Source organism: Pristiophorus japonicus, chromosome 4, assembly GCF_044704955.1.
Source record: "Pristiophorus japonicus isolate sPriJap1 chromosome 4, sPriJap1.hap1, whole genome shotgun sequence".
In the NCBI taxonomy this organism is placed as follows: Eukaryota; Metazoa; Chordata; class Chondrichthyes; family Pristiophoridae; genus Pristiophorus; species Pristiophorus japonicus.
The window spans coordinates 311,722,050-311,741,852 of NC_091980.1; the positions used below are offsets into that span (position 1 = coordinate 311,722,050).

Consider the following 19,803-nt stretch of genomic DNA (forward strand, 5'->3'; position numbering starts at 1 on the left):
GCAACTTCAGTACCCCATTCCTGCTTTCTCGCCATACCCCTTGATCCCCCTAGTAGCAAGGACTACATCTAACTCCTTTTTGAATATATTTAGTGAATTGGCCTCAACAACTTTCTGTGGTAGAGAATTCCACAGGTCCACCACTCTCTGGGTGAAGAAGTTTCTCCTCATCTCGGTCCTAAATGGCTTACCCCTTACCCTTAGATTGTGCCCCTGGTTCTGGACTTGCCCAACATTGGGAACATTCTTCCTGCATCTAACCTGTCTAACCCCGTCAGAATTTTAAACGTTTCTATGAGATCCCCTCTCATTCTTCTGAACTCCAGTGAATACAAGCCCAGTTGATCCAGTCTTTCTTGATAGGTCAGTCCCGCCATCCCGGGAATCAGTCTGGTGAACCTTCGCTGCACTCCCTCAATAGCAAGAATGTCCTTCCTCAAGTTAGGAGACCAAAACTGTACACAATACTCCAGGTGTGGCCTCACCAAGACCCTGTACAACTGTAGTAACACCTCCCTGCTCCTGTACTCAAATCCCCTTGCTATGAAGGCCAACATGCCATTTGCTTTCTTAACTGCCTGCTGTACCTGCATGCTAACCTTCAATGACTGATGTACCATGACACCCAGGTCTCGTTGCACCTCCCCTTTTCCTAATCTGTCACCATTCAGATAATAGTCTGTCTCTCTGTTTTTACCACCAAAGTGTATAACCTCACATTTATCCCCATGCTCTCTGCTGCCCCGCAGATTGGGGACTGGGCAGTGGAAGCTCTCTTTACTGATGGCAATGCCACTTGTACTATTTTCACCGACAGAAGGGCCAGTAACCAGAGCTCACAGATTTAAGATCATTTACAAAAATAAACAGTGGGGAGATGATCTGGAACGCACTGCGTGCAAGGGCGGTGGAAGCAGATTCAATCTTCACTTTCAAAAGGGAAAGTGGAGAAATACTTGAGGAAAAAATTCGCAGGGCGAGTGGGACTAATTGGCAAAACACAGACAGAATATTATCTGAATGGCAGCAGATTAGGAAAAGGGGAGGTGCAACGAGACCTGGGTATCATGGTACATCAGTCATTGAAAGTTGGCATGCAGGTACAGCAGGCGGTGAAGAAGGCAAATGGTATGTTGGCCTTCATAGCGAGGGGTTTTGAGTATAGGATCAGGGAGGTCTTATTGCAGTTGTACAGAGCCTTGGTGAGGCCACACCTGGAATATTGTGTTCAGTTTTGGTCTCCTAATCTGAGGAAGGACATTCTTGCTAATGAGGGAGTCAGCGAAGGTTCACCAGACTGATTCCTGGGATGGCAGGACTGACATATGAGGAGAGACTGGATCGACTGGGCCTGTATTCACTGAAGTTTAGAAGAATGAGAGGGGATCTCATAGAAACATATAAAATTCTGACGGGACTGGACAGGTTAGATGCAGGAAGAATGTTCCCGATGTTGGGGCAAGTCCAGAACCAGGGGACACAGTCTAAGGATAAGGAGTAAGCGATTTAGGACTGAGATGAGGAGAAACTTCTTCACTCAGAGCATTGTTAACCTGTGGACTTCTTTACCGCAGAAAGTTGTTGATGCCAGTTCGTTAGATATATTCAAGAGGGAGTTAGATATGGTTCTTACAGCTAAAGGGATCAAGGGGTATGGAGAGAAAGCAGGAAAGGGGTACTGAGGTGAATAATCAGCCATGATCTTATTGAATGGTGGTGCAGGCTCGAAGGCCGAATGGCCTACTCCTGGACCTATTTTCTATGTTTCTATGATCGCTCTTTCAAAGGGTCGGCACAGGCGCGATGGGCCGAATGGCCTCCTGTGCTGTATCATTCTATACCTACTGCCAACAGGTGATGCCACCCCAGATATTTTTCTATTTACTTGGCCTATCTTCAGGTCAGAAAACCAATTAGTTTAATCAAGAACAGTTTATTGATGTGACAAGCTTTGAGTGCCTTAAATGTACCAAGTCGTCTTGGTGTGGTGAATCACCTTACATGTGATTATCCCACTCATCAGAGCAGCTTTCTCTTTTTTTTTAAAACCCACCTCTCAACAGCTGCTGAGAATTAATTACTCAATCTGCACTCTGCTGGGATTAGAAGAATTCTTGCATCCAACGCCCGCCTCTCCTCCTCCCCCGTGCTATTATTTAATACATTCTGATTTTAACGGTTCTCACTGACTTACTTTTTGAGGGGAAGGGTAATGTTGTAATCCTGCTGTTTCTGTTCCTTGTGTATTTTGAGTGCCTGATGTGCGATTCTTGGTCGAAGGTTCAAGCTCCGGTGCTGAGCTGAAGGGCAGAGAGGGTAAATCAGGAAACCCGTAGTTAGCTACAAAAGCAAAATACTGCTGGAATCTGAAATAAAAACGCAAAAGGCTGGAAATCTCAGCAGGTCAGGCAGCATCTGTGGAGAGCGAAACTGTTAACGTTTCGGGCCTGCGACCCTTCGTCAGAACTGGAGAAGTTTGAGATGCAACAGATTCTTAAGGAAGTGCAGGGGACCTGAAAGGGGGAGGAGAGGAACAAATAAAAGGGAAAGGTCTGTGATGGGGTGGAAGGCAGGAGAGATTAGAGAGACACAAGGGATGATGGGCAAAAATGAGTAGTTAGATGATCAGGGTTTTTAAAACCTGTTGACTGTAGGATGGACTGTGAGGGGGAGCGGGGTCGGAGGTCCATAGTTTAGAAGTGCTGGGAATAAGCAAGAGTAGAGAATGGTGCGACGAGTCTTGATTTCAAGGCAAGGAAGACGGAACGGTATATGGGTCGGTCTTTGAGTTTAAAGTGGTGGGAGGGGGGGGAATTCCAGAGTCTCGATGACAGTACCAGATTGAAAACAAATTGGATGAAATCGTGGGGCATAGGGGATGCGAGAGACACGGTACATTAGTGTGTTCCACTGCGCAGTGCCAATGCTCTGCTTAATCTAACAATGCATTTTTGCTCTCTCCGTTGCAGAGAAAGTTCAACTACTGCGATCCCAGCCCCTGCCAGAATGAAGCCAAATGCTACGTTCTTGGTGAAGATTATTACTGCGCATGCCCAGAGGACTTCGAAGGGAAGAACTGCTCACTTCTGAAAGACCACTGCAGATCCGCTCCCTGCCGAGGTAGCTGTTGCCTGCTGTGCTAATTCTGTGTAGATACATCCGTGTCCGCCATGACTCATTTGGTGTCACTCTTGCCTCCGAGCCAGAAAGTTGTGGGTTCGAGTCCAACTCCAGGGACTTGCAACCATAACCTAGGCTGACACACCCAGTGCAGTACTGAAAGAGTGCTGCACTGCTGGAGATGCCGTTTTTTGGATGAGATGTTAAACCGAGGCCTCCGTCTGCTCTCAGTTGAACGTAACGCATCCCATGTCACTATTTAGAAGAAGAGCAGGAGAGTTCTCCCTGGTGTTCTGGCCAATTTTTATCCCTCAATCAATATCAGGAAAAAAACAGATGCTCTGGTCATTTATCTCGTTGCTCTTTGTGGGAGCTTGCTGTGCACAAATTGGCTGCCGTGTTTCCTACATTATAACAGTGACTACACTTCAAAAAGTACCTCATTTGGCTGTAAATTGCTTTGGAATGCCTAAGGTCATAAGAACATAAGAACATAAGAATTAGGAACAGGAGTAGGCCATCTAGCCCCTCGAGCCTGCTCCGCCATTCAATAAGATCATGGCTGATCTGGTCGTGGACTCAGCTCTACTTACCCGCCCGCTCCCCGTAACCCTTAATTCCCTTATTGCTTAAAAATCTATCTATCTGTGACGTGAATACATTCAATGAGCTAGCCTCAACTGTTTCCTTGGGCAGAGAATTCCACAGATTCACAACCCTCTGGGAGAAGAAATTCTTTCTCAACTCGGTTTTAAATTGGCTCCCCCGTATTTTGAGGCTGTGCCCCCTAGTTCCAGTCTCCCCGACCAGTGGAAACAACCTCTCTGCCTCTATCTTGTCTATCCCTTTCATTATTTTAAATGTTTCTATAAGATCACCCCTCATCCTTCTGAACTCCAAGGAGTAAAGACCCAGTCTACTCAATCTATCATCATAAGGTAACCCCCTCATCTCCGGAATCAGCCTAGTGAATCGTCTCTGTACCACCTCCAAAGCTAGTATATCCTTCCTTAAGTAAGGTGACCAAAACTGCACGCAGTACTCCAGGTGCGGCCTTACCAATACCCTGTACAGTTGCAGCAACACCTCCCTGCTTTTGTACTCCATCCCTCGCAATGAAGGCCAACATTCCATTCCTTCCTGATTACCTGCTGCACCTGCAAACTAAAAAAAAGGGCATTGTAAATGTTGGTGTTTCCCCCAGATCGGGGGGGCACGGTTTAATGTTTTTTGTTTACTCCTAAAAGAGTTTCGGGGGCACGGTTTAATGTTTTTTGTTTACTCCCAAAAAGAGTTTCATGCACAAGGACCCCCAGGTCCCTCTGCACCACAGCATGTTGTAATTTCTCCCCATTCAAATAATATTCCCTTTTACTGTTTTTTTTTCCCAAGGTGGATGACCTCACACTTTCCAAACATTGTATTCCATCTGCCAAACCTTAGCCCATTCGCTTAACCTATCCAAATCTCCTTGCAGCCTCTCTGAGTCCTCTACACAACCCGCTTTCCCACTAATCTTAGTGTCATCTGCAAATTTTGTTGCACTACACTCTGTCCCCTCTTCTAGGTCATCTATGTATATTGTAAACAATTGTGGTCCCAGTACTGATCCCTGTGGCACACCACTAACCACTGATTTCCAACCCGAAAAGGACCCATTTATCCCGACTCTCTGCTTTCTGTTCGCCAGCCAATTCTCTATCCATGCTAATACATTTCCTCTGACTCCGCGTACCTTTATCTTCTGCAGTAACCTTTTGTGTGGCACCTTATCGAATGCCTTTTGGAAATCTAAATACACCACATCCATCGGTACACCTCTATCCACCATGCTCGTTATATCCTCAAAAGAATTCCAGTAAGTTAGTTAAACATGATTTCCCTTTCATGAATCCATGCTAGTCTGCTTGATTGCACTATTCCTATCCAGATGTCCCACTATTTCTTCCTTAATGATAGTTTCAAGCATTTTCCCCACTACAGATGTTAAACTAACCGGCCTATAGTTACCTGCCTTTTGTCTGCCCCCTTTTTTAAACAGAGGCGTTACATTAGCTGCTCTCCAATCCGCTGGTACCTCCCCGGAGTCCAGAGAATTTTGGTAGATTATAACAAATGCATCTGCTATAACTTCCGCCATCTCTTTTAATACCCTGGGATGCATTTCATCAGGACCATGAAAGGTGCTATAGAAATGCAACAAAAACATAACATGCTGGAAATACTCAGCAGGTCAGGTAATATCTGTGGAGAGAAAGAGAGTTTAAAATTTCAGAACGATGGCCTTTCATCAGAGATACAAGTCTTTCTTTCCCTCTCCTCGACACCTGATGACACCGATGCTGGTACCGGGGTTCTGGGAGAGTGGAGACCCCCAAACGCGAGTGGTGCTCGCTATACTGCACCTGCGCCCCACCCCCTTGATCATCGGGAGACAGAGACCTCTGGAGTTTCAATGTCTGACGTCCCGGATGCTGCCGGAGGTGCTGGCTTTGGCCTCCTTTGTTAAGCAGTGTGCTGTCGGCAGTGGGGCGGCCTTGTGTCAGCTGTGGCTCAGTGGGTAGCACCCTCGTCTCTGAGTCGGAAGGTTTTGGGTTCAAGTCCCACAGAGACTTGAGCATGGAAATCTCGGCTGACACTCCAGTGCAGTGCTGAAGGAGTGCTGCACTGTCGGAGGTGCCGTCGTTCAGATGAGACGTTAAACGACATCTCCCTAAGGTGGGCATAAAAGATTCCATTGCACTATTTCGAAGAAGCCAATATTTATCCCTCAATCAACGTCACTAAAACAGATTATCTGGTCACTAAAACAGATAATCTGAGGAAGGATGTTCTGGCTATTGAAGGGAGTGCAGCGAAGGTTCACCAGACTGATTCCAGGGATGGCTGGGCTGTCATATGAGGAGAGACTGGATCAACTGGGCCTTTATTCACTGGAGTTTAGAAGGATGAGAGGGGATCTCATAGAAACATATAAGATTCTGACGGGACTAGACGGGCTAGATGCAGAAAGAATGTTCCCAATGTTGGGAAAGTCCAGAACCAGGGGACATAGCCTTAGGATAAGGGGTCGGCCGTTTAGGACTGAAATGAGGAGAAACTTCTTCACTCAGAGTTGTTAACCTGTGGAATTCCCTACCGCAGAGAGTTGTTGATGCCAGTTCATTGGATATATTCAAGAGGGAGTTAGATATGGCCCTTACGGCTAAAGGGATCAAGGGGTATGGAGAGAAAGCAGGAAAGGGGTACTGAGGGAATGATCAGCCATGATCTTATTGAATGGTGGTGCAGGCTCGAAGGACCAAATGGCCTACTCCTGCACCTATTTTCTATGTTTCTATTATCATGTTGCTCTTTGTGGGAGCTTGCTGTGCGCAAATTGGCTGCCGCATTTCCCCCATGACAACAGTGACTACACTCCAAAAGTACTTCATTGGCTGTAAAGCGTTTTGGTCATGAAAGGTGCGATATAAATGTAAGTATTTCTTACACTCCGCTGCGCTTCGTTAATAGAAAAGGACCTCTAGTTGTAAACCCTTCCACTCCCGTCACATCCAGATGCATCAAAATGATTTCAGTGCCAAAATGACTTTGGAAATGCTGCTGGCAAGGGCAGGCGAGTAATTAAACAGCCTGCAAGCCATCCCGCGATGACATTTAGTTTTTCATGTGGTGTCAAATGATTGTTGCTACAGCTGTTGGCATGTTTGGGACTGGGCTAATCCTAGCCTTGGTATGAGCAAAGCTCCACACTACCCAGACTCTAAAGGCGCCGTGCGAGTGAGCGCTGGTCTCTTCCGTCAGCTGAACGCTTCGGCGTGTGAGCGGACCCATGCTCGGGGTTCACGTGCGTGCCACATCTCTGTGTCTGGTACTGGCTCCTCACAGTGCAGAGGCCTGACTCCTCAGCAGCCCTCGATAGTGAGCAGGACCCTGTGCTGCAAATCCCCTGGGAGGACAGATGCACCAACGTTAGCGTCCTCAATCAGACCAATATCCCCAGCGTCGAAGCACTGACCACACTCGACCAGCTCCGTTGGGCGGGCCACATTGTTCGCATGCCCGACACGAGACTCCCAAAGCAAGCGCTCTACTCTGAACTCCTACGCGGTAAGCGAGCTCCAGGTGGGCAGAGGAAACGTTTCAAGGACATCCTCAAAGCCTCCTTGATAAAATGCAACATCCCCACCGACACCTGGGAGTCCCTGGCCCAAGACCGCCCTAACCCAAGTGGAGGAAGTGCATCCGGGAGGGCGCTGAACACCTAGAATCTCGTCGCTGATAGCATACAGAAACCAAGCGCAGGCAGCGGAAGGAGCGTGCAGCAAACCAGACTCCCCACCCACCCTTTCCTTCAACGACCGTCTGTCCCACCTGTGACAGAGTAATTCCCGTATTGGACCGTTCAGTCACCTGAGAACTCACTTTGAGTGGAAGCAAGTCTTCCTCGATTTCGAGGGACTGCCTATGATGATGGTACTGGCATCCAACATTAGATGTGCAGCACTGAGCGGCTCCCCCCAGTTAGCCGGCAAGTTCAAGTGTGTGTCTCCCACAGTCCAGTCGACTAATTTTAGACATGGCATCCTCCTAAATAACTCGCTGTTGCGGAGGGATAATCAGTTGTGCGACACACCCACAGGAGGGACCTGGCTAGATAACTACTGGAGAGCCATCAGCCTGATGGAGATGAACTTTGTGCCTCCATCATCCAGCAGTCTTTGGTCCCCAGAGGTGCCGTCACAACAACTTGCTTTTATATAGCGTCTTTAATGTAGTAAAACGTCCCAACATGTTTCTCAGGAGCAATTAGCAGACATCAAGCCACATAAGGAGACATTAGGACAGGTAGCTTGGTAAAAGAGGTAGGTTTTAAGGAGCGTCTTAAAGGAAAGAGAGTTGGAGACGAAAAGGTTTAGGGAGGGAAATTGAGAACTTGAGACCAGGGCAACTGAAGGCAAGGCCAGCAATGGAGGGACAAAGGGAATCCGGGATGGGCGAGACCATGGAGGGATTTGAAATAAAAGAGATTTTTAAAATCGAGGCATTTCTGGACCGGGAGCCAATGTAGGTCAGGGGGTGATGGGTGAGTGGGACTTGGTGCGAGTTCGGACACTGGCATGGGCAAGAAATGGGGACATCCAGTGTGTCCTGCAGCAGCCACCACATGCCATGAGCAAAATGTGCGAGCTTGGGATCATGCCCAGATTCTCATAGCATCCCAGCCTATAGTCTGCAGGGTAGGCGTGCACACTGTCCTGTGGTAATATACTGTTGGTGTGATTGCCCAATGTTTGTCACTCCACTTTGCACCGATCCTCTCTCCAAACCATGCCGTTGATTTGCTTTGTGCATCAGATGAGAAAGGACAGAAGACATTTGTTTAAATCAGCTCTTGTACCCTGGGAGCTCACTAGATTATCACCTGTTAACTAACATTATCTAAAGACATTCAGCTCTCATCAATTAATCAAAACACGGATGTTATTGTCCCGTGAGGGTACAGGGGAAACCAGCGGGCAGCAGTCTGAGTATTCGGACTTTAAATTGAGGAAATTGGACTTGTTTTTGGTCGGAAAAGGGATTTCCATTTGACTCTAATTGAACTTACGAAGAGAATTAACTTAATGGAACCAAGAAAATTGTTGGCTGCAGTGAATGGTTCAAATCCCAGGGAATACAAGGCAAAATTTAGGGAGTTAGGAGTAAAAAGGAAAGTTGGAAGGAACCTTTTCACCCAAAGGGGAACAGATTTAGGGAGTAAATGACCAGGAACGGACATTGAAGTAGACAGTATAAATGGGACAAAGGACAATTGGGTGGGGTTGAGGGACATGGGGAGAGGGTGGGGTTCTCTTCCTGCCCCCGCATCGCTACCTCTGGTGTCCCCCAAGGATCTATCCTTGGCCCCTCCTATTTATCATCTACATGTTGCCAAGGGGCAACATCATCCGGAAACACTGTCAGTTTCCACATGTCCGCTGACGACACCCAGCTCTACCTCACCACCACTTCCGTTGACCCCTCCACGGTCTCTAAATCATCGGACTGCTGGGGAGCGGGTGGGTAATTGGAGCTGAGTCCACGGCCAGATCAGCCATGAGGCTCAAGGGGCTAGATGGCCTACTCCTGTTCCTAATTCTTACATCCAGTTCTGGATGAGCAGAAATTTTCTCAATTGAATATTGGGAAGACCAAAGCAATTGTTTTCAATCCCCGCCACAAACTCCGTTCCCTAGCCACCGACTCCATCCCTCTCCCTAACATCTATCTGAGGCGGAACACACTGTTTGGAACCTTAGTGTCATATTTAATCCTGAAATGAGCTTTTGACCACTTATTCGCAGCATAACTAAGGCCGCCTATTTCCACCTCCATAACATCGCCTGTCTCTGCCCTTGCCTCAGCTCTTCCGCTGCTGAAACCCTCATCCATGGCGTTGTTACCTCTAGACTTGACTACTCCAAAGCACTCCTGGCTGGCCTCCTACATTCTACCCTACGTAAACTTGAGGTCATCCAAAACTCGACTGCCCGTGTCCTAACTCACACCAAGTCCAATTCACACATCATCATCATAGGCAGTCCCTCGGAGTCGAGGAAGACTTGCTTCCACTCTTAACATGAGTTCTTAGGTGGCTGAACAGTCCAATACGAGAACCACAGTTCCTGTCACAGGTGGGACAGACAGTGGTAGGGAAGGGGTGGGGGGGACTGGTTTGCCGCACGCTCCTTCCGCTGCATGCACTTGGTTTCTGCATGCTCTCGGCGATGAGAATCCAGGTTCTCGGCGCCCTCCCGGATGCGCTTCCTCCACTTAGGGCGGTCTTTGGCCAGGGACTCCCAGGTGTCAGTGGGGATGTTGCACTTTATCAGAGAGGCTTTGAGGGTGGTCCCTTGTAACGTTTCCTCTGCCCACCTTTGGCTCGTTTGCTGTGAAGATGTTCCGAGTAGAGCGCTTGCTTTGGGAGTCTCGTGTCTGGCATGCGGACAATGTGGCCCCGCCCAGCGGAGCTGATCGAGTGTGGTCAGCCCTGTGCTCGCTGGCCTACATTGGCCCAAATGCAGTTAGGCAACGCCTTGATTTCAAAATTCTCAACCTTGTTTTCAGTGTCCTCTCCCCTCACTATCTCTAGTCTCCTCCAGCCCCACAACCCCCTGAGATCTGTGCGCTCCTCTAATTCTGCCCTCTTGAGAATCCTTGATTTCAGTCGCTTAACCATCTGTCGCCTGGGCCCTAGCTTTGGAATTCTCTCCCTAATCCTCGCCGCCTCTCTACCTCTATTTCCTCCTTTAACACGCTGCTTAAAACCTACCTCTCTCACCAAGCCTTTGGTCACTTGCTCTAATTCCTCCTTATGTGGCTCGGTGTTAAATTTTTGTTTTATAATATTCCTGTGAAGTGCCTTGGGATGTTTTACTATGTTAAAGGCGCTATATAAATACAAGTTATTGGTTGAGGCATATGGTGAGAGCATTGATAAGTGGGGTTGAAGGATATGGTGGGGTAGGTGCGGGTGATTGAGAAGGTGGGGGGGGAGTGGGTGAGGGATACAATGAGGATGGGGGAGGTGGGTCGATGTAGGCGAGGGAGGTTGGGGGAGGGGGGCAAGGATGAAGGTGGGGGGGGCGAGGGAGGAGGTTGGGGCGGTTTGGGGGGCAAGGGAGGATGTGGGGGGGTTTGTGTTGGGGCAAGGGAGGAGGTGGGGGGGTGTTGGGGGAAAGGGAGGAGGTGGGGGGGGTTGTGTTGGGGGGTGAGGGAGGAGGTGGGGGGGTTGTGTTGGGGGGTGAGGGAGGAGGTGGGGGGGTTGTGTTGGGGGGTGAGGGAGGAGGTGGGGGGGGTTGTGTTGGGGGGTGAGGGAGGAGGTGGGGGGGGTTGTGTTGGGGGGTGAGGGAGGAGGTGGGGGGGTTGTGTTGGGGGGTGAGGGAGGAGGTGAGGGGGGTGTTGGGGGGTGAGGGAGGAGGTGGGGGGGTTGTGTTGGGGGGTGAGGGAGGAGGTGGGGGGGGTTTGTGTTGGGGGCAAGGGAGGAGGTGGGGGGGGTTGTGTTGGGGGGTGAGGGAGGAGGTGGGGGGGGTTGTGTTGGGGGGTGAGGGAGGAGGTGGGGGGGGGTTGTGTTGGGGGGTGAGGGAGGAGGTGGGGGGGTTGTGTTGGGGGGTGAGGGAGGAGGTGAGGGGGTGTTGGGGGGTGAGGGAGGAGGTGGGGGGGTTGTGTTGGGGGGTGAGGGAGGAGGTGGGGGGGGTTTGTGTTGGGGGCAAGGGAGGAGGTGGGGGGGTTGTGTTGGGGGGTGAGGGAGGAGGTGGGGGGGTTGTGTTGGGGGGTGAGGGAGGAGGTGGGGGGGTTGTGTTGGGGGGTGAGGGAGGAGGTGGGGGGGTTGTGTTGGGGGGTGAGGGAGGAGGTGGGGGGGTTGTGTTGTGGGGTGAGGGAGGAGGTGGGGGGGTTGTGTTGGGGGGTGAGGGAGGAGGTGGGGGGGGTTTGTGTTGGGGGCGAGGGAGGAGGTGGGGGGGTTGTGTTGGGGGATGAGGGAGGAGGTGGGGGGGTTGTGTTGGGGGGTGAGGGAGGAGGTGGGGGGGGTTGTGTTGGGGGATGAGGGAGGAGGTGGGGGGGTTGTGTTGGGGGATGAGGGAGGAGGTGGGGGGGTTGTGTTGGGGGGTGAGGGAGGAGGTGGGGGGGTTGTGTTGGGGGCAAGGGAGGAGGTGAGGGGGGTGTTGGGGGCAAGGGAGGAGGTGAGGGGGGTGTTGGGGCAAGTGAGGAGGTGGGGGGGTGTTGGGGCAAGTGAGTAGGTGGGGGGGGGTGTTGGGGCAAGTGAGGAGGTGGGGGGGGGTGGGTGGCGAGGGATATGATGACAAAGGGCAGGTGTGTAATGGAAAACTATCAAAAAGGACTCATTAGCCCGAGTGATGTTTGTCTGTCGGTAAAATTCCTTGTGCCTTCTTTGCAGTTATTGACAGCTGTACTGTGGCAATCTCCAGCAACACCAGTCAGGGTGGCATCCGCTTCATATCGTCCAATGTCTGTGGTCCTCGCGGCAAGTGCATCAGCCAGCCTGCCGGCAACTTTACCTGTGCCTGTGATCGCGGGTTTACCGGCATGTATTGCCATGAAAGTAAGTGAAGAGCCGACTCGTTTTGCTGGATGATATTTGGTGTTTATCGCAGTGCAGTGGGGTTACGAATCACCGATCTCGGCAGTACCTGCCCATGTTGTCGGCTGCTACCCGGGTCTCCAGGCCGACCAACCTCCAGCCCGCCGTGAGGGCTCCCTTGTCTACCCGAATATTCTGAGCCAGATCGGCAGGGAGGCCTCGCCTCTGAGCCACACGTCGTGGGTTCAAGCCCCACTGCAGAGACTTGAGCACAAAATCCAGGCCGACACTCCTCGTGCAGTACCCACAGAGTGCTGCACTGCCTGAGGTGCCGTCTTTCGGATGAGAGATTAAATTGAGGCCCCATCTGCCCCCTCGGATGGGTGCAGGTGATCCCAGGGCACTACTTTGAAGAAGAGCAGGGGAGTTATGGTTCACCGTCTTTCCACAGTTTGGATTCTGCAGTAACCTCAAATTACTTTTTCTCTAGATATCAACGACTGCACATTGAATCGATGCAAAAACGGAGGCACGTGCATTGACGGGGTGGACTCCTTCCGCTGTATTTGCCCCGATGGGTGGGAAGGAGAGCTGTGTGAAATGGGTGAGTGATGGATACTCCATGTGTGTGTGTGTGTGACACTCTGTCACTATTCTCTCCGTGCTTGTGTATTTCTCCGCTGTATGCATGTGTGTCTATTAAATAGAAGATGCTGTACTTCTGCTATTCTCTCTTTCCATGCATGCAAGGTATTTGAGTGAACTTTGTCATTTCCTAGTTGCTGGGGCTTGGGAGTCTGTCAGCCGTGGCTCAGTGAGTCGCACTCTGTCACCTGAGTCGGTAGATTGTGGGTTGAAGTCCCACTCCAGAGGCTTGAGCACATAATCTAGACTGATAGACCAGTGCAGTGCTGAGGGGGCGCTGCACTGTCTGAGGTGCCATCTTTCAGATGAGACGTAAAACTGAGGCCCGTCTGCCCTACAGGGTGGATGTAAAAGATCCCACGGTACTATTTGAAGAAATGCAGGGAGATATCCCCGGTGTCCTGGCCAATATTTATTCTTCAACCAACATCACAAACACATTACCTGGTCATTATCACATTGCTGTCTGTGGAAGCTTGCGGTGCACAAATTGTCTACCGTAATTCAACAGTGGCAATATTTGTAAAGTATTTAATTAGCTGTAAAGCGCTTTGGGGCTTCCTGAAGTGAAAGGCGCTATAGATATGCAAGTCTATTTTTGGGGGGGCGGAGAGGTCTGTATGTGGAGCAGGAGCCTGGGCTCTGCGTCTGAGTGCAGAGCAGTGGGTCTGGGTGCGGAGCGGGTGAGTGCAGAGCAGTGGGTCTGGGTGCGGAGCGGGTGCCAGGGGTCTGAGTGCGGAGCAGTGGGTCTGGGTGCGGAGCGGGAGCCAGGGGTCTGGGTGTGGAGTGGGGGGGTCTGGGTGTGGAGCGGGGACCTGGGCCTGGGTACGGAGCCGGGGGGGGGGGTCTGGGTGCGGAGCGGGAGCCAGGGCTCTGGGCTTGGGTGTGGAGCGGGGGCCTGGGCCTGGGTACGGAGCTTGGGGGGGGTCTGGGTGCGGAGCGGGAGCCAGGGCTCTGGGCTTGGGTGTGGAGCGGGGGCCTGGGTGCGGAGCTTGGGGTCTGGGCCTGGGTACGGAGCCGGGGGGTCTGGATGTGGAGCGGGGGCCTGGGCCCTGGGTCTGGGTGCGGAGCGGGGCCCTGGGTCTGGGTGCGGAGCAGGGCCCTGAGCATAATCTTCAGGTCAGGGTAACCAGCTGTTGTAGAAGCTGCTGAATTTGTTTTCAGCCCAAGAACCTTTCATTTTGTGAATGGAGTAAAAAGACTATGGGGTTCTTATTAGCACCTCCTGTGACCTCTATGTAGCAATCTCGATAGAAAATTAGTAACGTATACTCTTAATCAGACCGAGTAGGGGAGGAGGCAGAACCTCCTGATTCTCTCATTGTCACGACAGAATGTCGATTAGGACATCAGAAATTCCGTAGTAAAAGAAAAAAACTTGAATCTAATGTCGAAAACGCTGGAACCTTTGAGCAGACCTGTCAACCCCTGAAGGAGAGGTTGCTGTTTCAGCTGGGAGGACATCACCTGATGAATGAATGACTTAAACTGACTGGGGGCAGCGTGGTTCGAACATTGCGTCAGCTATCCTGTAACTGAAGCACGTCCCACCAGCATCCTGCCTTTACTGTAAATAGTCGTTGTGCTCCCCTGGCTGGACTCGAAATGTTGGCAGATCGTTTCCGCACCTTGTACACCGCACTTCCGTCCTTCAGTTGAAACGTTAAACCGAGGCCCTGTCTGCCCCCTCGGGTAGACATGAAAGATCCCACGGCCACTATTTCGAAGACGAGCAGGGGAGTCCTCGCTGGTGTCCTGGTCAATATTTATCCCTCAACCAACGTCACTAAAATCAATTGTCTGGTCTGATTTGTGGGATCTTGCTGTGTGTAAATTGGCTGCTGAGTTTCCTACTTTACAACGGAGACTACACTTCAAAAAAAAATACTTCATTGGCTGTAAAGCGGTTTGTGACATCCTGAGGTCATGAAAGGTGCTTTAGAAATGAAGGTTCGTACTTTCCAGTTCTTGCATTGAACTGTATCACCACCCGTCTGCCCAATCTGACGACAGGTCATCGACCTGAAACGTTAACTGTTTCTCTCTCCACAGATGCTGAGTATTTCCAGCACTTTCTGTTTTTATTTCAAATTTCCAGCTTTGGCAGTATTTTGCTTTTGCCCAATCGGTTAACCTGTCTGTTTCCACATTCTGCTCCCAGTAAAGGATGGAGCCGATTTGGATTTTTCGCTTTTATCCTGGATGCGTTCGGTCAACATGTTCAAATAGCTTGCTGCATTAAACAGGGCTCATTGTCGTTCTTGCGCACACTAACGTGGCTTTCTGCTTTGTAGACCTCAATGACTGCAGCCCCAACCCCTGTCTCAATGGAGGCCGGTGTGTGGACGGACTGAACGATTTCCACTGCGAATGCTGGAATAACTGGAAAGGAAAATCCTGCCACTCCAGTAAGTGGTCAGAGACTCCCATCGCGTGCTGCGTCTCAACTGTAATCCAGCCATCCGTTTCCCTGCCCCCCCTCCCTCCCTTTCCCCGACCCCCTCCCTCCCTTTCCCCCGACCCCCCCTCCGTTTCCCCAACACCCACCCCCCCTCCCTTTCCCCCGACCCCCTCCCTCCCTTTCCCCCGACCCCCCCTCCCTTTCCCCCGACCCCCCCCCTCCGTTTCCCCAACACCCACCCCCCCCTCCCTTTCCCCCGACCCCCTCCCTCCCTTTCCCCCGACCCCCTCCCTCCCTCCCTTTCCCCCGACCCCCTCCCTCCCTTTCCCCCGACCCCCTCCCTCCCTTTCCCCCGACCCCCTCCCTCCCTTTCCCCCGACCCCCTCCCTCCCTTTCCCCTGACCCCCTCCCTCCCTTTCCCCCGACCCCCCCCCTCCCTTTCCCCCGACCCCCTCCCTCCCTTTCCCCCGACCCCCTCCCTCCCTTTCCCCCGACCCCCCCCCCCCCGTTTCCCCGACACCCACCCCCCCTCCGTTTCCCCGACACCCACCCCACCTCCGTTTCCCTGACACCCACCCCCCCTCCGTTTCCCTGACACCCACCCCACCTCCGTTTACCCGACACCCACCCCCCCTCCGTTTCCCCGACACCCACCCCACCTCCGTTTCCCCGACACCCACCCCCCCTCCGTTTCCCTGACACCCACCCCACCTCCGTTTACCCGACACCCACCCCCCCTCCGTTTCCCCGACACCCACCCCCCCCTCCGTTTCCCCGACACCCACCCCCCCCTTCGTTTCCCCGACACCCCCCCCCCTCCGTTTCCCTGACCCTGCCCTCCGTTTCCCTGTCTTCTCTCCGCCCCCGTTTCCCTGTCATCTCTCTCCTCTCTCTCTTTCTCCCCCCCCCCCTGTTTCCCTGTTCCCTCTCTCTTCCCCCCCCCCCGTTTCCCTGTCCCCTCTCTCTTTCCCCCCCCCCCCCCCCGTTTCCCTGTCCCCTCTCTCTTTCCCCCCCCCCCCGTTTCCCTGTCCCCTCTCTCTTTCCCCCCCCCCCCCGTTTCCCTGTCCCCTCTCTCTTTCCCCCCCCCCCGTTTCCCTGTCCCCTCTCTCTTTCCCCCCCCCCCCCCGTTTCCCTGTCCCCTCTCTCTTTTCCCCCCCCCCCCGTTTCCCTGTCCCCTCTCTCTTTCCCCCCCCCCCCCCCCGTTTCCCTGTCCCCCCTCTCTTTTCTCCCCCCCCCCCGTTTCCCTGTCCCCTCTCTCTTTCCCCCCCCCCCCCCGTTTCCCTGTCCCCTCTCTCTTTCCCCCCCCCCCACCCCCCCGTTTCCCTGTCTCCTCTTCCCCCCCCCCCCACCCCCCCGTTTCCCTGTCTCCTCTTCCCCCCCCCCCCACCCCCCCGTTTCCCTGTCTCCTCTTCCCCCCCCCCCCCCCCCCCCACCCATTGTTCCTTGAACAAATTTCAAACTCTCACCCCTTCTGTTCAAATCCTTCCTGTAATCTCCTCCAGCCTTACAAACCTCACAGATCTCTGAGCCCGCCCCCGCGCACCCCCCCCCCCCAAATTCTGGCCTCTTGCACATCCTCGACTTTAATCACTCCGCCATCGGCGGCCATGCCTTCTGCTGCCCAGGCCCTAAGCTTTGGGATTCTCTCCCTAAACTTCTCCGCCTCTACCTTTTTCTCTTTTAAAATCCACCTCTGACCAATCCTTTGGTCACCTCCTTGCGTGGCTCAGTGTCAACTTCTGTCTGATCACATTCCTCTGAAACGCCTTGGGACATTTTACCACGTTCGAGCCGCTATATAAATGCAGGTTGTTGTCTGACCTCCACCTTCTCCCCCGACGGGTTTAACCACTCGCTCTTTCTCTCCTCCGCAGGGGAGAATCAGTGTGACGGAAACACCTGCAGTAATGGTGGCACGTGTCACGACGTGGGCGATGCTTTCCGATGTGCGTGTACTTCAGAGTGGGGCGGGGGTACCTGTAACCTCGGTGAGTTCATCATCCTTCTCTCCTCCTCTTCCTTTGTACAGGGAAGCTTTCTAAAATATCCCCTCCACTCCCCCGCTCCTCTTCAATCAGGGTGAAGGGCCTCGACTTGCGGCCTTCACCTGGCGGCTGGATCCTCCGGCAATGCTGCACTCCATCCGGTGGTCCGTCCAGATTCCGCGATCGGGTCCTTGAATGGGACTTAAACCCGCAACCCCTGCTGGCTTGGAGAGTGCCACCGACCAAGCCAAGCTGAAGGAGAGAGCAACGTGTTGTGGGGGGGGTGGAGTTTATTTGGAAATTACTTAGCTAGAATTTGCAGAACCCCATCTCCAGCGTAGAAAGAAAACGTGGCCTGATAACTGATTAGAAAGGGTGAGGCTAAAGCTCCCACTGCTTTCAAGTGGCAGGGAGAATTGGCCTGCAACCCCACGATAAGATACAATGGGGAATGTTTAATTGAGGAGGGTGCCTTCTATCTGTCGAAAAATGATCGGGTTTTTAAGATTGTTTGGATTCCCGCTGGAGCCTTGGGTTGATCGGGAAGATGTGTCCTTTTTAGCAAGTTCCTCTGGTCAAATGATTTAGAGTTTTCATGCTGGGTAAAGTACGTCAGCTGGACTGGGGATTTGGGGAGGAGATCACTAAATTCTGGCAAACTCGTAACTGTGTTCTTATCGAACGTTGTTGCGATTTTTGCAGGAAATGCTGACCACAGGATGTCTTCCTTCTGCTGTCAGAGTCCACAGCACAGCCACTAATCTTAGCGAGGTGTGGGCCAGGATCTTTTTTTAACCCTCCTTCTTCCCCTCCACCCCCCCCCCACTATTACCGTCGATATTTTAATTGGTTTCCTGCTGAAAATGATTTGATGAGTGAAGTGTCTTGTGTTCCAGCCAAGAACACCAGTTGCAACCCCAACCCTTGCCAGAATGGAGGGACGTGCGTGGGCAGTGGCGATACCTTCACCTGCGTGTGCAAGGAGGGATGGGAAGGTTCCAGCTGCACTCAAAGTAAGTGTGTCCGCTTCCCGCCCGTGTCTGCGCGTGTCCTCCGGGAGCCAATCTCCACCAACACTAATGAGACCACTTATTTTGGAGGTGTTAATTGACGGCTAAATATTCCTCCGGCCGCTGGGGAGAGCTCCCCTTCTCTTAGAAATAGTGCCATGGGATCTAACCCAAGAGGGCAGGCACGGCCTCAGTTTAACGCCTCATTCGAAAGGCAGCACCTCCGACAGTGCAACACTCCCTCAGTACTGTACTAGGAATGTCGACCTGGATTATGGGGCTCGAGTACCTGACATGGCTCTGTCCCAACTGGTTCGTCGGCCTTACGTTCAAGAGAGCAGCAAGGACCGATGAATGATGCCGTGAGAGGCAAAAGTGTCCTCCGTTTAATGTTGCATCTGAAAGACTGATCTACAAAAAGTCACCACTTGGCCTTGTGCCAGTGCCAGTGGGGTCTGGGGACCTCCCTTGTGAGCTGCTGATGAGCAGAATCCCCTCCAGGATTTAAAAATAAATTTGTTCCTGGGATGTGGGCGTCACAGACAAGGCCGGCATTTATTGCCCATCCCTAATTGCCCCTTGAGAAGGTGGTGGTGAGCCGCTGCCTTGAACCGCTGCAGTCCGTGTGGTGAAGGTGCTCCCACAGTGCTGTTAGGGAGGGAGTTCCAGGATTCTGACCCAGCGATGAAGGAACGGCGATATATTTTCAAGTCCAGATGGAGGGGAACTCCATGGTGTTCCCATGCACCTGCTGCCCTTGTCCATCAAGCAGTTGCGGGTTTGGGAGGTGCAGCCGGAGAAGCCTTGGCGAGTTGCTGCAGTGCATCTTGTAGACGGTACACACTGCAGCCACGGTGCGCCGGTGGTGGAGGGAGTGAGTGTTGACTGTTGAAGGTGGTTGATGGGGTGACAATCAAGCGGGCTGCTTTGTCCTGGATGGTGTCGAGCTGCTTGTGTTGGAGCTGCTCTCATCCGGGCAAGTGGAGAGTATTCCATCACTTGTGCCTTGTAGATGGTGGAAAGGCTTTGGGTAATCATGAGGAGGGTCACTCATCGCAGAATACCCAGCCTCTGAGCTGCTCTTATTGTGACAGTATTTATGTGGCTGGTCCAGTTCAGTTTCTGGTCAGTGGTGACGCCCAGGATGTTGATGGTGGGGGATTCGGCGATGGTAATGCCGTTGAATGTCAAGGCAGCTTGTTGGAGATGGTCATCAGCGAACAATCCCCACTTCTGACCTTATGATGGAGGGAAGGTCATTGATGAAGTAGCTGAAGATGGTTGGGCCTAGGACACTGCCCTGAGGAACTCCTGCAGCGATGTCCTGGGGCTATGATGATTGACTTCCAACCACCACAACCCTTTTCCTGTGCGCTAGGTATGACTCCAGCCAGTGGAGAGTTTTTCTCCCTGTCCCATTGACTTCAGGTTTACTAGGGCTCCTTGATGCCACACTCGGTCAAATGCTGCCTTGATGTCGAGGGCAGTCACTCTCACCTCACCTCTGACATTCAGCTCTTTTGTCCATGTTTGGACCAAGGCTGTAATGAGGTCTGGAGC

At 52.3% G+C, this 19,803-nt stretch overlaps 1 protein-coding gene across 1 annotated transcript in view; it reads left to right on the forward strand.

Moving 5' to 3' along the window:
- The window catches only part of jag2b (jagged canonical Notch ligand 2b), a 238,112-nt gene that overhangs the window by 184,481 nt on the left and 33,828 nt on the right, over positions 1-19,803 (forward strand). Inside the window, exons 13-18 of the mRNA XM_070879688.1 lie at positions 2,970-3,120; positions 12,059-12,223; positions 12,693-12,806; positions 15,142-15,255; positions 17,123-17,236; positions 18,130-18,246. Of these exons, the coding sequence (XP_070735789.1) occupies positions 2,970-3,120; positions 12,059-12,223; positions 12,693-12,806; positions 15,142-15,255; positions 17,123-17,236; positions 18,130-18,246 (775 nt within the window). The remainder of the gene's footprint in view (positions 1-2,969; positions 3,121-12,058; positions 12,224-12,692; positions 12,807-15,141; positions 15,256-17,122; positions 17,237-18,129; positions 18,247-19,803) is intronic.